Source organism: Salvelinus namaycush, chromosome 28 (assembly GCF_016432855.1).
Source record: "Salvelinus namaycush isolate Seneca chromosome 28, SaNama_1.0, whole genome shotgun sequence".
Classification (NCBI taxonomy): domain Eukaryota; kingdom Metazoa; phylum Chordata; class Actinopteri; order Salmoniformes; family Salmonidae; genus Salvelinus; species Salvelinus namaycush.
The window spans coordinates 43,629,705-43,647,503 of record NC_052334.1 but is presented as its reverse complement, the minus strand read 5'-3'; the positions used below and the strand labels follow the sequence as shown (position 1 = coordinate 43,647,503).

The 17,799-nt window shown below is 43.2% G+C and overlaps 1 protein-coding gene across 1 annotated transcript; it reads left to right on the top strand.

The window, feature by feature from the left end:
• The first annotated feature begins 174 nt into the window (after positions 1–174).
• supt7l (SPT7 like, STAGA complex subunit gamma) lies at positions 175–17,350 on the top strand. The gene is made up of 5 exons (XM_038967726.1): positions 175–270; positions 12,245–12,724; positions 13,039–13,363; positions 14,374–14,611; positions 16,529–17,350. Exons 2-5 carry the CDS (start codon positions 12,288–12,290, stop codon positions 16,807–16,809), a joined length of 1,281 nt encoding a protein of 426 aa, XP_038823654.1. The 5' UTR covers positions 175–270; positions 12,245–12,287; the 3' UTR covers positions 16,810–17,350.
• The last annotated feature ends 449 nt before the right edge of the window (positions 17,351–17,799 follow it).

Sequence of the window (17,799 nt, the reverse complement as noted above, 5' to 3'; positions counted from 1 at the left end):
TGTAACACAATTCTATACTAATTGTTACCGATATTATGCAAATATTATGAACTACCCTAAAATACAGAACCCGTAAAGCGGTACCATGTTAACGATTTTTTTTTATACATTAACGTTACTGTGTGAAGCCAAATTATTCGCAAGGAGGAACTATTCCAAACATTCCAATTATTTACACGGTGCCTTTTAATGACACGGACCAGAAGCAACGTCTGAAAGCTGTTTTGTTCTGGACGTAAACTATACTCTTGTTACATCTCTTCGAATACGGTGAGAAGCTAGCTATATATTTTGTACTAATCTATAAAATCGCTGTGTTAACTAGCTAAATTATAAAGCGCCGCCAATCGTGGATTATTAATTGAGCGGGCGTAGCTAGTTAAGAAGCTACATAGAACAACCTATGCACCTTATTTGTGTAATTGCAATTTGTATCGAGTAACCAGCTAGCACTATACTATGGGCAGAAATGGTATTGGGGTAATGGCGGCAAATTCAAGATACAAAAACCGTTTGAACAGTTTTCTACAACTGGATGAAGTAGCAGAAAGAAGCGTGTCGATTTTTTTGGAGGAGTTGAGTATTGACGAAGACTGGCGTCAAGTACTAAAATACGTACTCCGGTAGCTAAGAAATTAAACCTGACGAGCGTGATATTGTACAGAGCGTGATATTGTACAGAGCGTGATATTGTACAGAGAGTGGAAACGGTTCAGACAGAACAATGAGACAGATATTTCACCGGATGTATAAATGTGAAGCTTTCGCTTGGCGTTTCCACTCAATACCAAATATGATAGTGGAAGGAGATGGATTTTGGCCGATAACTTTTATCATGGATGAAACATTTGATCTCAGTACATTTTTCTGTTCCCGAAACTAGAAATATGTTACGAACAGAGTGGACTGCGTTTTGTAGACTAACTTTTGGCAGAGTTGTAAAAAATCGCGTTGTTTAGGAGTGCAAAGACGAATTGAGATTCTACTTCAGAGTAGATTTTCCCTAACGGAAATATGCAGATGCCTGCTAGCTCGTGTTTGGTCTGCCCACTATGACTAATTTGTTCCCAATGCAAACGAAAGGATGTGGTTGTATCTTGGTTTAGTTATATAAATCTTTGGTTCAGACTTGTCTGTGGGAAAGGCGGAAGTATGTTAGACTCGGATGGCGCGTTGAGTAGAGTTAATGGAACATTGTAGCGTTGAAAATGTAGCAAAATGGACTAAAGTTGTTAATAAAGATAGTATTCTATCTATATTATCTAATAATGCCTCGTTCCTTGTTTGAGTACGTTTCATGGAAAATGATGTGTTTTTGGGAGATCCATTTGCGGTCAGGGAGATGGGGGCTGCACTGGGAAAGGTAGAGTCAAAGTGGACAGTGGCCGCATTTATAAACGCTACAAACGCACAAAAATGCCCCAAAACATGCGTGGGCCAGTTTCCAAGCTAAAGTTGGCATTTATAAAAACTGAACTTGACTTGAATGTGCTTATCCTCCCATAACCTTTAGACCATAAAAACGGACAAGTTCTAGTGGTTGAAGTATTACATTGTAAGAAGGCAAAAGTAGCCTAGTAGTAACCTTGGGGAATATATGATGGCAATCTTATTCGTAACAAAAAAAACTTGCAGTTAGGCCTAAATATAATAAGATGCAATCATTTGCTGTTCGTGACTTGTGAAAATATCTGTATTTTATCTTTACATTCAAAAATAATTAGAATGAGGCATCTATTTATATTATTAATTTAATTTGCATGATAATTGCAGAATCAATTCCTCACCTGTTTGTGACTGATGGTTTTGTACTCACGAAATGGCCTAAAAGCCAAGTTAGGATAGGCTACCATTTGTCCCATCTCTCATTTAATTGGACCCACTTCACAGTAGTAAATAGATGCTCTATTTCAAGTATTTTTGCTCTATGCGATACGATCCGTAGTGCAGTTTAATGGTAGAACAGACGGTTCACCTTTTCCATTTACCTTTTGTAGGCTATGTCTGAATAATGGAATGTTACATTTCTCGAGTAGACAATATTTCATTTATAAACAATACATAGGCCTAATATATTGCAAAGAAATTGGCAATATTGCAGAATAAATTCCTCACATTTTCTGGCCATGATGAGTTATTATTCACGACGTAGCCATAAAACAAATTACCATGCACATCTCTCTTTTAATTGGGCCTATTCGAAAGGCTATTATTATTTCAAGTTTTTGCTCTATGCATCCGAAAGGGAGTGCGGTTTAAAAGCTGTTTATAACATACAGGTGAACATGAAGTTGATCTGTTGCATTGACTTTTGTAGGCTACTGTAGTTGTATGTTTTTCAGAGTAGACAATATTTTAGAATTTGCGGGCAGTGCACCATATTTAGATTTGGGAAAAGTACATTCAGAACACTATCGAATTCCAACCATCTGTTTACAGTTCCAGAACAATTTGCAATTGTTTTTGTCTTTCAGAAATGGTCAGATACAACAAATGTCACTACAATTATTTTTTATCCGCCAACACCTCCTAAGACATTTGATCAAGTTCACCATTGCTAACTCCTTTAGATACTGCCTTTGCCTAATTCCTATACTTTCAAGGTACACAACAAATAAGGGCATTATTGTCACAATGTAAGGTGAATAATGGGTGTTTTTCAGGCAGAGTTATAATGCTCGTTCTCACATGCACAGTTTTATGACCGGTCTGATTTATAACGGGAAACGTGTATGTCAGTGCCGTTTAAGATGAGGGAGGATGATTCTTTTTTTCTCCATGAGCATGGCCTTATTTCTAATACAGCATATTGGATGACTGTCATTCATATTCCATTCACTCAGTTCAATGTAACAGCCATAGGTTTAGATTTAATTTCCCAGCCTGAATCCAACTGAAGAAGTCTTGAACTCAAAATGATTTGCTACTAAATGTACTTTAAGGATCAAACATAAAAGTACATTTGAAGGTTTTGTAAACCTATCAAATGCTTAATCATTTTAATCAACTTTTAATCATCTTCATCAAACTCCTCACACGCTCCATGAAGTCTGTACATTTTGGGCATCAGCAGATTGCATCTGAAATACATAAAGAACAAAGACATACAAATAGACAATTAATTGCTGTCCAAAAAAACCTATATTAGATGTGACACATTTATCAGTGCATAAATCATTGAAACATGATGTTACCAATTGTAACCGTGTTTGTTGTTTACTGGACATTACATATTGATGATGACTTTTGGAGTACTTAGCATAGCAATCTAGAGCCACTACCTATTCCAGGTGCTGGACAAGCCCCTGGTAACCTCGCAGGAAGTGGTCCAGTGCACGCAATAGGTGTCCAACCCATTGGGTCCCGCCAATTCTGGTGGGCACCAGTGGTGTGTGCCCAATAACCTGGAAGCTGTTTACCAGGTTTGCCCTGTTCAGTGAACTGGTGTGGTAGAAGGTGTAGAGCCCACTGAGGAGGTCTTCTACTTTCTGAAACATCACGTTGGACCGGATGGCATCAGAAATGGTCAGTTCAAGGCGGTGTGCCATACAGTGGATGCCGATGATGTAGGCCCTGGTACCCTTCAGCCGGCTGACCACACCATTCTTGGCTCCGGTCATCACAGCAGCTCCATCTGTTCCCAGAGCGACCAACTTGCTCCCCCACTCATCACACGCTCCCTCCATGATGGCACTGATGGTGTTGCTTATGGGTGCCGCGTCTGCCTTCTCCACTGACTTGATTCCAACAAACTTCGACTCGATCTTGCTCTTGTGACAGAATCTGACAAACTAACTCCTCCTCTCACAGAACTGTCTGTGGAGCCATCTGACACGATGGAGAGAAATGTGGTGTTTTTCAGATTCTCTCTGATGCTGTTTCTCTCCACCTCTGCAATATGGTGCAAAAACTATTTGGCCTGCTTCTCCTTTCTATATGCTGAGCCCACAGCAATTCCTTTTTTTCTTTCAAACTGCAAAAATCAAACATCAAATGAATTCAATAATAATTAAATATACAATCGTGTTATCCAATTTAGCTGGCAGTTGATTGTGCTAAATTAGCCTTCTACCCTTTGTTTACTTAAGGATCAACACTATAAGGCTGGTAAAGTCGATTGTGTCACAATGCTTTAAAATGTGAACAGCATCTGGAGACAAACATTTTACAAGTTCTCATTTACAACTGCGACCTGGCCAAGAGTAAAGCAAACAACACAGAGTTATACATGGGATAAACAAACGTACAGTCAATAATACAATAGAAAAGTCTATATACAGTGTGTGCAAATGAGGTAAGATAAGGGATGTAAGGCAATAAATAGGCCATGGTGGCGAAGTAATTACAATATACCAATTAAACACTGGAGTGATTGATGTGCAGAAGATGAATGTGCAAGTAGAGATACTGGGGTGCAATGGAGCAAGATAATTAAAGAAATACAGTATGGGGATGAGGTAGTTGGATGGGCTATTTACAGATGGGCTATGTACAGGTGCAGTGATCTGTGAGCTGCTCTGACAGCTGGTGCTTAAGCTAGTGAGGGAGATCATTCCAGTCATTGGCAGCAGAGAACTGGAAGGAAAGGCGGCCAATTGTGGAATTGGTTTTGGGGGTGACCAGAGAGATATACCTGCTGGAGCGCGTGCTACGGGTGGGTGCTGCTATGGTGACCAGTGAGCTGAGATAAGGCGGGGCTTTACCTAGCAGAGACTTGTAGATGACCTGGAACCAGTGGGTTTGGTGACGAGTATGAAGCAAGGGCCAGCCAACGAGAGCGTACAGGTCGCAATGGTGAGTAGTATATGGGGCTTTGGTGACTAAACAGATGGCACTGTGATAGACTGCATCCAATTTGTTGAGTAGAGTGTTGGAGGCTATTTTGTAAATGACATCGCCGAAGTCAAGGATTGGTAGGAAGGTCAGTTTTACAAGAGTTTGTTTGGCAGCATGAGTGAAGGATGCTTTGTTGCGAAATAGGAAGCTGATTTAATTTTGGATTGAAGATGCTTAATTTGAGTCTGGAAGGAGTGTTTACAGTCTAACCAGACACCTAGGTATTTGTTGTTGTCCACATATTCTAAGTCAAAACCGTCCAGAGTAGTGATGCTGGACGGGCAGGCAGGTGCGGGCAGCGATCGGTTGAAGAGCATGCATTTAGTTTTACTTGCATTTAAGAGCAGTTGGAGGCAACGGAAGGAGAGATGTATGGCATTGAAGCTCGTCTGGAGGTTAGTTAACACAGTGTCCAAAGAAGGGCCAGAAGTATACAGAATGGTGTCGTCTGCGTAGAGGTGGATCAGAGAATCACCAGCAGCAAGAGTGACGTCATTGATGTATACAGAGAAGAGAGTCGGCCTGAGAATTGAACCCTGTGGCACCCCCATAGAGACTGCCAGAGGTCCGGACAACAGGCCCTCCGATTTGACACACTGAACTCTATCAGAGAAGTAGTTGGTGAACCAGGCGAGGCAGTCATTTGAGAAACCAAGGCTGTTTAGTCTGCCGATAAGAATGTGGTGATTGACAGAGTCGAAAGCCTTGGCCAGGTCGATGAATACGTAATGTATACAGTAATGTCTCTTATCGATGGCGGTTATGATATCGTTTAGGACCTTGAGCGTGGCTGAGGTGCACCCATGACCAGCTCTGAAACCAGATTGCATAGCGGAGAAGGTACGGTGGGATTCGAAATGGTCGGTAATCTGTTTAACATTGAAATAGAATGTTACAGAGCCATAGGAAAGCTTGGAGATCCATGTCAGCATCAGTAGGCCTATAATTTTATGGTATTTATACACTATTTTGAGGTGAACCAAAGCTTATCAAGAGCTGAGAAATAACCTACAATACTGGACATCCGCACGCACATCCACTCAAAGTCAGAAAGTGGTCTTGCCTTGCCAATGTTATGTACAGTCCTAACAGTATCTTCATCTTCGTACTGGTCTGCTCTGACATTGCCATTAGTGCTGTCACAGAGGGTGTCAAGAGGAGAGGCTCCGATTGAGCCCGGGACACAGGCACGCAGGCAATGTGACACTTGTTGTGTTCATGGTCACGAATGTTCGCCAGCTTCATCGTTTTCTTTTTCCGATGACAAATGAGTTGTTTCTGCTTTTATCTTTAGCATACTGGCGACACATAGAACAACTCATCACCACAGCCTCAGCATCATACTGTAGCCAGCCTCTTGAAACTCCTTTATCTCCAAACCTCCATTTCTCACAAAACTTTATTTTTTTTAAATGTGATTCGTCCTCCTTTTCTTCGGTGGGTTTTCGTTTCAAAGGTTGGCTTACCCCAGGTAAATGTCGGCACATAACAGCTATTTAATGAACGGTAGCTAGCAGCAGACCCGTGGCAAGTGAGCAATGTCGAGTAGCTGATGTCCCGTATGGTATAAACAATGCCGCGAAACTAGGAGCACTAGAGACGGTCTGTGGCTGGCAAACATGAGTCGTTTCCTCCGAACCATCACGCCAGATATTTTAGTACATTACTCTTTTGGTTCAAACATTTACCCGCCAGTGTTGCGGATAGCCTTCTGAGATTTACTCACCAAACAGAAAATCTACCCGCATTTGGCACTTGGCGGGTGTTAATTCCGGACCCTGAGTGTAGTGCTAGCTAGCTGTAGCTTATGTTTTCAGTACTAGATTAATTCTCTGGACAACATGTCAGTTCATGCTGCAAGAGCTCTGATAGGTTGGAGCACGTCCTCCGGAAATTGTCATGATTACTGTGTAAGTCTATGGAAGGGGGTGAGAAGCATGAGACTCCTGGGTTTTGTATTGAAATCAATGTACCCAGAGGAGGACGGAAACTAGCTGTCCTCTGGCTACACCATGGTGCGACACTACAGAGTGCTGTTGAGGCTACTGTAGACCATCATTGCAAAATAGTGTGTTTTAATCAGTTATTTGGTGATGTGATTATATTAATTATAGTTTTTTCGAAAAGGATAACATTTTTTAAATTGTTTATTTTAATGAAATTCACTGAGGATGATGGTCCTCCCTTTCCTCCTCTGAGGAGCCGCCACTGGTGTATGTATGGCTTGAGCCAAGTTTATAAATATTTTGGTGCAGATATTTAGTGTAAAATGTACACACCGTTTATAAATGAGGGTCCAGGGTCCGGTTTTCCGATAGCGATGGAACTTAGGCTTACTAGTGTTTTTAATTATGTATCTTTCCTACAACGGCCAAAGATGTAACATGCGTTTCCCAAAACAACACACAGAGAGAACTGTGCTAAGTGCGTCGTTGGAGCATGTGTCGATACTGATAGGATCAAAAGAAAGGGAGCACTGCTCTATGATCAGCGTTCTCCATTCAAATCTTACCTTAACATTAGAATTATTTCTTCCTAGAGAAATATTACCACCTACGCCTGCAAATATTAAGTCGCCTTATTCTAATGCTTACTCAATAAAAATGCACTAAATCACAGATTTGGTACATCATTGTGCACATGTTAGGCTACACATCATGACGTCTATTGAGACAAATTACAGACAGTGATGCAAGTTAGATGTCAATTGTTCGTGGGTAGCTAGCTAACAATTCTTCGTGGCTATCTGGCTAGCTAACATCAGTAGCTAGCCAGTTAGCCCTATTGACTTATTATGGGATTGCGATCTACGGTTGGTAGGCAGGTAAATATGCCAAAATTAACGCAGCATGTATTTATTAACATGTCAAGATAAAATATTTTAGTCAGGCAACATATGAGATGTGAATAGGCAACATTTTATTCCTAAATTGGAATGTATTTTCTATCGCTTCAGCTCAAATAAATGTCCGCCATTGATTTCAAGAAATTGTGCCACATTTTTTACGTGGTTGCGTCAAATTGAACAAAAATATAAACGCAACATGTAAAGTGTTGGTCCCATGTTTCATGAGCTGAAATAAAAGATCCCAGAAATGTTCCATACGCACAGAAAAGCTTATTTCTCTCAAATTCTGTGCACAAAGGTGTGGCATTCAATTATATGAACTGTAACTCAGTAAAAATTTTGAAATTGTTGCATGTTGTGTTTATATTTTTGTTCAGTATACAAACGGAGTACACATTCGAGAAGTGACGTCCATGCTCCGGTTGGCATACTTTAATTTGGATCATACTCCGACCGTCCCGTGCTCCAATTTGCATGCTTGGAGCATGGTAGTATGCATTTTGAAAAACCCCTGGAGTAGTGGATGCTAGACTTGGGCGGTATACCGTATACCGGGTTATTTGGAAAAAGCCACAGGATGGTTTTTCAATACCATCAATACCATTGGAACTATTAAAAAAATAAATAATAATCTTATGAATTTGAATATTTGTAGCTACTTTGTAAGAAAATACATGCAGTCAACTTGTGCAATATGTTAGGAGATAAAGAACATTGCGCTCTTCATTTCACCTGTCAAATTATTATGAAGCTTAGTCTGTAGTCTGTTTACAAGCACACAACTACAAGAGACCAGAGCCTTGTGAGTCACTCAATGTTGTGCAGCATGCGCCAGGTGATCTAATTACAGTAGGGAATTCACAACTAAATGTTTGCCAGCTAGATGGCTTACAACTATAAAGTTAACTGTCTAAAATGTGCTAAATGCTCTGCAGTTGTGCATATGGTTTGCTAATTTAGTAGCTAGTTAGCTTCTTCCAAAAGCAAGCATTCGCTTGTTAAAAGCAGAGAATCCCCTCTTAAGAACCCCTAATGGATCAAGAGCCTTGCTGTCTAATATTTGTTTTGTGCGTGCAGCAAACTGAGTAGCACTTTTTAATTATTTGTGTAGTTTTAGGTCCGAAAGTGTACAAAATGTTCACAATGCACTCATTAGCATTTAGTTAGGCTTCTCAATGGAATTTTACATGTACTTGTTAGCATTGCTAACATTTGGATTAAAGAGTATGAGTGGGGTATTACCGAATATCCCAGTATGGCACAAGGTCGGTATGACAGCTCAGAGCTCAACACCATAGTGCCCTCGAAGCTCATCACTAAGCTAAGGACTGTGGGACTAAACACCTCCCTCTGCAACTGGATCCTGAACTCCCTGACGGGTCGCCCTCTGGTGGTAAGGGTAGGCAACAACCCATTTGCCACACTGACCCTCAACATGGGAACCCCTCAGGGGTGTGTGCTTAGTCCCCCCCTGTACTCCCTGTTCACCCACGACTGCGTGGCAAAGCACGATTCCAACACCATCATTAAGTTTGGTGACGACACAACGGTGGTAGGCCTGATCACCAACGAGAGAGCCTATAGAGAGGAGGTCAGAGACCTGGCAGTGTGGTGCCAGGACAACAACCCCTCCCTCAGCGTGAGCAAGACAAAGGAAATGATTGTGGACTACAGGAAAAGGAGGGCCGAACACGCCCCCATTCACATCGACGGGTCTGTAGTGGAGCGGGTCGAGAGAGTTTCAAGATCCTTGGTGTCCACATGACTAACAAACTATCATGGTCCAAGCATACCAAGAAAGTAATGAAGAGGACACGACAATGCCTTTCCCCCCTCAGGAGACTGAAAAGATTTGGCCTGGGTTCCCAGATCCTCAAAATGTTCTACAACTGCACCATTGAGAGCATCCTGACCGGTTGCATCACCGCCTGGAATGGCAACTGCTCGGCATCCGACCGTAAAGCGCTACAGAGGGTAGTGCGTACAGATCAGTACATTACTGGGGCTAAGCTTCCTGCCACTCAGGACCTACAGTGGCAAGAAAAAGTATGTGAACCCTTTGGAATTACCTGGATTTCACAACAATAGACAAACAGTCTGCTTAAACTAATAACACACAATCAATTAGATGTTTTCACGTCTTTATTGAACACACCGTGTAAACATTCACAGTGCAGGGTGGGAAAAGTATGTGAACCCTTGGATTTATAACTGGTTGACCCTCCTTTGGCAGCAATAACCTCAACCAAACGTTTTCTGTAGTTGCGGATCAGAGCTGCACAATGGTCAGGAGGAATTTTGTACAATTCCTCTTTACAAAACTGTTTCAGTTCAGCAATATTCTTTATGTCTGGTGTGAACCGCTCTCAAGGTCATACCACAGCATCTCAAATCGGGTTTCAGTCAGGACTCTGACTGGGCCTCTGCAGAAGGTGTATTTTCTTCTGTTGAAGCCATTCTGTTGTTGATTTACTTCTGTGTTTTGGGACGTTGTCCTGTTGCGTCACCCAACTTTGGTTGAGCTTCAATTGGCAGACAGAGAGCCTTACGTTCTCCTGCAAAATATGATAAACTTGAATTAATTTTTCCGTCGATGATAGCAAGCTGTCAAGGCCCTGAGGCAGCAAAGCAGTTCCAAACCATGATGCTCCCTCCACCATACTTTACAGTTGGGATGAGATTTTGATGTTGGTGTGCTGTGCCTTTTTCTTCTCCACACATAGTGTTGTGTGTTCCTTCCAAACAACTTAACTGTAGTTTCATCTGTCCACAGAATATTTTGAAAAATACAATCATTTGTGTGTTATTAGTTGAAGCAGACTGTGTTTGTCTGTTGTGACTTAGATGAAGATCAGATCAAATTTCATGACCAATTTATGCAGAAATCCAGGTAATTCCAAAGGGTTCACATACTTTTTCTTGCAACTGTATATACTAGTTGGTCTCAGAGGAAAGACCCAAAAATTGTCAAGGACTCCAGTCACCCAAGTCATAGACTCTTCTCTCTGCGACCGCACGGCAAGCGGTACTGGAGCGCCAAGTCTAGGTCCAAAAGGCTCCTTAACGGCTTCTACCCCCAAGCATAAGACTGCTGAACAATTAATCAAATGGCCACCCAGACTATTTACAAGGAACCCCCACCTCCCACTTTTTTACACCGCTGCTACTCGCTGTTTATTATCTATGTAAAGTCACTATATCCATACCTACATGTACAAATTAGCTTGACTAACCTGTACCCCCACACATTGACTCGGTACCGGTACCCCCTGTATATAGCCTTGTTATTGTAATTTTATTGTGTTCCTTTTTATTTTATTTGGTAAATATTTTCTTAACTCTATTTCTTGAACTGCATTGTTGGTTAAGGGCTTGTAAGTAAGCATTTCACGGTAAGGTCTACACCTGTTGAATCGATTCTCAATTGCAATACTGTTCTAGAAACATAAAGCCCTTTACTTTCATATCACATCAAAAATAACTTCCCAAATGCGAATATACACTTAATGTATGTACTGTGTTTTAACCGGCTTCATCACAATTGCAGCCGACAGTTGCAGCCTTCTTCCGTTACACACAGGTGTTCGTAAACATGCTTAGATGGCTAATTAGCACAGGGGGTCCCTCTGTCTTCTGTAAACGCGCGCTGTAACGTGGAGATATGGCCGTGTGGGAACACTAACCCTATAAAAGTGTGTATCAATTGAACCTTGAGTTTTTTTTTTTTTTTTTAAATTTTTTTTTTTTAATATAAGGTCCTTATGCTTCCAAAACCGTACTGCAAGCGATACGTGTTAATGTTCTTAGCAAAACTCCCCTGTACAGAAGACGCCTTCGTCCAATGACTCTCATCTGTAATGTAATGGAACTGAGAGTCCTGATGAAGGGCTAGGAGATTCCTAGATGTGAGACGTGTGCAGGAGGGGCATGACGCAAAGGAATTGGGTACTAATGGTGCTGGAGCTTAGAAGTGTCCGGTGAGATGAAGGCAGGTTGAGGTTGCCAGGATCGGAGTAGCACAGAAGACAGTGCTTAGACAGTGAAGAGAGTAGTGGAGGAAGATGGGTCCAGGAGGAGGGATCCTAAGAGGCTTGCTGTGAGTAGGCAGAGGTCAATAGAGAGTGATGGGAATAACGTGCTTCAGTATGGTTGGTTTCTTAGTGTTTATTGTTAGCAACTGTACTGCAGAACTGGAATTTAAATCACAGGAAAAAAACATTTTGTGGTAGCAGCTGCAGAGAAGTACGTGGGTGTACGAGATTTTACTGCAGAAGAGTTTCAAGGTGTGTTGAACAATAGTGTCCCGTCTTCCCAGGCTGCTGGCCTGGTGCAGGATCAGATATGGCCAAGTAGTGGAATAGTGGTTTTAATGAGTGTAGGGTTAGTTGGTAGGGCCATTTTTGTTCCCTTATCCCCGTCCTTCCCTTTTTGTGTTACTAAGTGTAATCAATTCACACTCCAGAACGGTAGGCAGAAATATAGGGCTAGATAAGAGAAATTAGTTCCTTGTTCCTTTTAGTGTGTGCTGATTGCCATCTCCCCTGCTTTGTCACATACCAGAAACCTCATCACACGAGAGCCTGAAGCGGCTCACTAGGGAACGATGATGCGTTACTGGGGCGAGATCCCCGGGCCGGCAGGCGCCCCACCGAGCCGCAGCTCCTTCGACCTGCTCCAGCGCGAGTTCCGCTCGGTGGAGATGCAGGACCCCCCTCTGCACCAGCCCTCGGCCCAGCGGCCCCGGCCCACCACCATGCTGGACATTCCCTCTGAGCCCTGCAGTCTCACCATCCACACAGTGCAGCTATGCCAGCACACCCGACGCCTCCGCAGCCTCCTGGCTGCAGCCCAGGGGAAAGGTCTGGTCCCCTCGGAGGGCGGTGGTGCTGGAGGAAGTAGCAGGCTGGAGGAAGGGGAGGCTCTGCCCCCACGGCCACCCACACCGCCGGCCGCCCCCGATGACCTGCTGCCCCTGGACAGCAAGGCACCCTGGCAGCCCTTCCAGCTCTGCCACAGCGACCCTGAGAGTGACTTTTACATGTAAGAGAGTAATGGCTGTGTCTTGACTTGTTGCAGTGGCATTCACAGTGTCACTTTGTATTGTGATCTATGTTTATTAATTGAACTTTGCATTCAAGTCACAATAAGCAAATGAAGATAAGCAAAATGGATTATGATCGTATTTTTTTTGTGGAAGAATGTGGTGAACAGTGCTCTGGCAACAATGAGGCAAGGAATTATCAGTTAAGTTCCAAGTTTTCTCCTGTGAGCTAGTTCTGTCTTATCCCTCCTTCAATCTTCACCTCTCTCCCCCTCTGTCTCTCACCCCCTCTTCCTCCCCTCTCCCCATACAGGGGAAAAGGTGAGCCCGTCACGGAGCTGAGCTGGCCATCGTGCCGACAGCTCCTGTACCAGTCAGTGGCCACAGTCCTGGCCCACGCCGGCTTCGAGTCGGCCCAGGAGAGCGTGCTGGAGACCCTGACTGACCTGGCCCACGAGCACTACCTGCGCCTCAGCCGACTGCTGCGCACGGCCGCGGACCGCGAGGCCCGCCTGGGCGCCACGCCCTTCCCGGACGTGGTAGAGCAGGTGTTCCACGAGGTGGGCATCGGCAGCGTGCTGGCCCTGCAGCGCTTCTGGCAGGTGCGCATCAAGGACTACCACAGCCACATGCTCCAGGTGAGGAATTGCTGGTGTTGTTTTGGGATGGACTTTGTTTGTGATGTGGTGGCTGGGGGAGAAAAGTGTGTCGTGTTTAGTAGGACACAACGTTGTGAAAGGATCATATAGACATCCATTGTGTACAACAGACTCCGATAGTATTACTCCCTCCGGAACATGACCCTGATATTGACATGGCTAGGTGAGACCAGGCACCTGCACCCTGAGGAGTTTATTTGACCTTCTAGTCCTGTGTAGGTTAGATTATCCCACTGTTCCTAGGTCAGCCAAGAGCTATTTACCACCCCACTGTTAAAACTATCCCTTCGTTCTGTTCAAAGTCAGCAATACCAGGCTCCACAGTGCAACCATTTTACTCGCATTTGCGCCCAAACATGTATACGTGAGAACAGAAAAAAGTCAACTCTGAGCACGTGCAAGCTGTTTTATAGCGGGTAGCTAATCACACAAAGAACTACGGATCCCATATAGCTATCCCACCTCGCGCAGCAATAGTGCCTGGGGGGGGCTGTGCGCACTCTGAGTGAAGTGCTGAAAGAGTCACTTTTAGAAGCGCACAGGCATAGAAGTCCAATTTACCCGAACGTCTACTAAAGTGTGATGTCCTCGTGTTTCTTGGCTATTTACATTATTCTGTTCACACGCTAGGTCGTTTTTCAATGTCAGTTTGAGCTTGCTCAACTGCTTGCGAGAAGATGGTCGGACAGACAGTGTCCTGTTACCACTGTAACCTCCGGCCCTTAAAAGGGCAGATGAACATTTGTCTCACCTAAGTAATTGAAATATTTGAGGGTACATTGTGCTTGATTGAGCATGGAACACTCCTAAAAACGTTTTATTCATGAACCATTAGTCATTTATTATAAAAACAAGCATACTTTCATTGTGTTCCTAAATTTCTTTGTGTGCTCCAACATTTTTGCTCATTTTAGAAAAACAATGTCAGTGTAGGGCCCTGCAAGGAGCTCACTGTTAACCCTCTATCTATCCCCTGGGGCTGTTCCCAGGTCAGCAAGGAGCTGTCGGAGGAGTATGAGCGGCTGGTGAACCCTGAGAAGGCCCTGGAGGACTCCAAGCCCCCGCGGATCAAAGAGGAACCAATGAATGACATTGCCTTCCCCATCAGCGAGGAGCCAGAGGCGGACCAGGCCTCTGGGGACCAGGCCCTCCCCATGGGGGTTCTGGGGGCCCCAAACGAGAGGCTGGCTGGGGGCCTGGAGGGGGAACACTCACCACACACCTCAGGTACCGTATATACCCCCCATAATAATAATACTATGTGCAGTCCTCACCATATGTATTTGGACAGTGAAATTACATTTTTTTATTTTGGCTCTGTACTCTAGCATTTTGGAATTGAGATCAAATGATTAACATAATGTTGTTTAAAGTGTAGTATTTGGTCTCATCCCTTGCACGCAATGACTGAACTGTCTGTCTGAACATTCTTACATTCATTTGGATGCTACCGCGATGATGACAAATCATGAATGAATCGTGAATAATGACGAGTGATAAAGTTAGAGGTACAAAGATGGTACAAAAATGGTAACCTTCCCTGTTATTGGTAATGGTGAGAGGTTATGTTGTGTAACCTCTGTAACTTATCCAAAACTAACTGCATATGCACCCAACACGTTTTTAGAGACGCAAGCTTGATGTAGTCATTGGGTGCAAGCAATATGGGAACAAAAACCTTTAGACTATTTTAATACAAGTGAATTTGTCCAAATAGTTATGATTTCTTCAAATGGGGGGGACTAGATCCATAAAGTGCTGTTATGTCCAAATGTAAACATATGTATAGTGATTCATTTGAGCCAGATCCTGCCCGAACAGGATCCGGAACATCTCCGTTTTGGACTGTTTCAATACGGAACCTATTTGGCTGGATCCGGTACCTGTCGTGGCATGAAAAATAATTCACTTTTTGCAATATTAAAAAAATTATAATAAGAGATCAAAGTTCATTCGAGTTGCCTCTTCGTTAATTCTCCAAGCTGTGGATGTAGCCCAATAACAAGGCATAGCCTACAGTCGGGAACACATGGCAAATCTGTCAGTGAACAAACAGCATGCAGTTAAAACAGGCCTTTTGCAATATTTCAAATACAATTGAGGGAAAACACAGGTTGGAAAGCAAATGGTTCCTGCTGAAAAGAGAAGACGAATCTGTCTGCTGTAGGCTACCAAAATATTTGATCAACTTCCAAATATGTTTTTTAAAGTAAAACGAGAGAAAGACTTTTGGCACGAGTGCATAGGCCATCACCAGTGAATGAGCTGAACATCATTGTGTGAGTTAGTGAAACTGGAAAGCATTTTTAGGAGGATAATTTCCTCCTGATATTGTAGCCGACAATATGTCTCCATACGCCTCGGGCCATTGATTCAAGACAAGTTCAGCTTTGTTGATCTCAGATTCTCAGTGTCAAAGTAGCCTGTCATTTTGATTATTTGTACGCATTTAAAAAAAAGATTCTGCCAAAGTCTCCAGTCATGTAAAATGACGTAGAATTGTATTTATAAAAGTCAACAATTGTACCGGACCCTAGGTTACCAAAAACATTTTTCCATGTGGGCAACTTCTGTAAGTGCCTCTAATTTACTGCTTCATGCCACTACGCAAATGCGATGTAATGCATGCAATGCTTTATTATAAAGGTGAATAAATATGTGTGTGTGTGTGTGGATGAAATCCAGTTTTCCCCAGGTCAGATAAGAGGTGACATTCTGTACTATCGTGCCACAGTGATCATTTGATCTGAAATTCTAAATGCTCTTTAGAGCTCAAGTGAACATGTTAGCTTCACTGCCCAAATACATATGGTAAGGACATACTTGGTTGTGTTAAAAAATACCCTAAAAGTATTGCACTGATTCTAACATTGGCTCGCATGATATCATAACAGTGATCGTATAAAAGTGTCATTTAGCATTTGACATAGATATATGCTTCATTTAGGCCTACATGATATAAGTACTTTACTTAAGTCGGACAAACACTGGTATGATACCCTCAGGGACCAAGAGGCAATGATAGGATTAACTGTATAACATAGCATTGTTTTCATGAGATAGATTTGATTACAAATAACTATTTCATATACAATATTTGTAACCGAGTTCTGTCCTTCATCTTGGCCATTGTGTCCCTGACAGGCGGCGGAGTTGCCATCAGCTCCCCCTTGTGGCACCTGTCGCAGGTGAAGATGGAGCCCCAGGACAGCGAGGAGGGCCAGGTGTCAGGCCACGGGGTACTGGGAGGTGATGTGTTCGAGGAGGGAGGGCCGATGTCCACCATGAGCGAGGCAGATGGCATGGCGCCCTCGCCCGGAGGGGCGGCGTCGGACGGCAGCTACGCCTCGCACTCTCCCGACTCACTCATGGGCACGTCACCTGTTTTCAACCAGAGGCCCAGGAAGCGCATGAAGAAGATATGAGGAGCCTCACGGAGGTAGCCATTTTGTGTCAAGGTAACATGGGCACATAGTGGCGATAAGAACCATTGCAAGGCTGCAAACAAATTCCTATGCCGTTGTCCATTTTGCCCGAACAGATCTGAAAGTATTGGATAGGTCTCAACAATGGACACATTTCCGCACGAGGGCCATGCGCGCTAGTTGGTGGCAGAACACGGGAGTTATTCTAGAATGCCAGCGAAAAAAGCCTCTATTTACATGTTGCTTATGAATGCATTTCACACTACTTTTGGATTATAATTGGATTTTAAGGCTCGTGTGAATGTCCCGCTTTATATAATATGTGTGTCATCATCGCAAATCAACTGCATTATACTTAAAAAAACACTTCAACTTCAACCAGTAAAATGGCTCTTTGGCAATGAGCGTTAGCATTCTAGCGAACAACTGCTGCATCCAAAATAGTTATTTTGCAACGATCACAACCAAATGTAATCTTAGCGACTGTTCAAGCACTGTAAAGGTTATTTTGTTTAGAAGTAATAAAAAATGTAATATAGTCTATGTTGAATGAGCGCAGCCAAGAGTGGCGCACATCTGTGGGTGACGTCAGTGTGTTGTGTACTGGAAAGGGGTCTATGTCCTAGTGTTGCACGGTATACCGGTACCACGGTAATATCACAGTACCAAAACGTCATGATACCAACATTTTAAAAAATACCAGTACTACCACATTTCGCCCCATACGATCTAAAGAACCCACTGGCGCCTGTTATAAAGTCCGTTTTGTTTATAAATACAGTGTAATGTAAGCAACAGAATCTAGTCTTGTATGTGCCAGTCCAATAAAGTCCACTTCACTTTCATGCGCATATCACGTGTGGCAGCTGTAATCCGCCAGCCACATCCCCTATCAGCCCTTACTCACCTGCTTTCCTCCTTCCGCACTTCCTTTAGCTGTGATGGCAAGCGGGGATGCAGACCCTGAGAGGTCTTCAGTTGTTAAATGTT

Coding starts and splice junctions, on each gene's coding strand:
- supt7l (XM_038967726.1), top strand. CDS start 12,288: ATGATGCGTTACTGGGGCGAGATCCCCGGGCCGGCAGGCGCCCCACCG. Junction 12,725..13,038: donor CCTGAGAGTGACTTTTACAT/GTAAGAGAGTAA, acceptor CTCCCCATACAG/GGGAAAAGGTGAGCCCGTCA. Junction 14,612..16,528: donor ACACTCACCACACACCTCAG/GTACCGTATATA, acceptor TGTCCCTGACAG/GCGGCGGAGTTGCCATCAGC.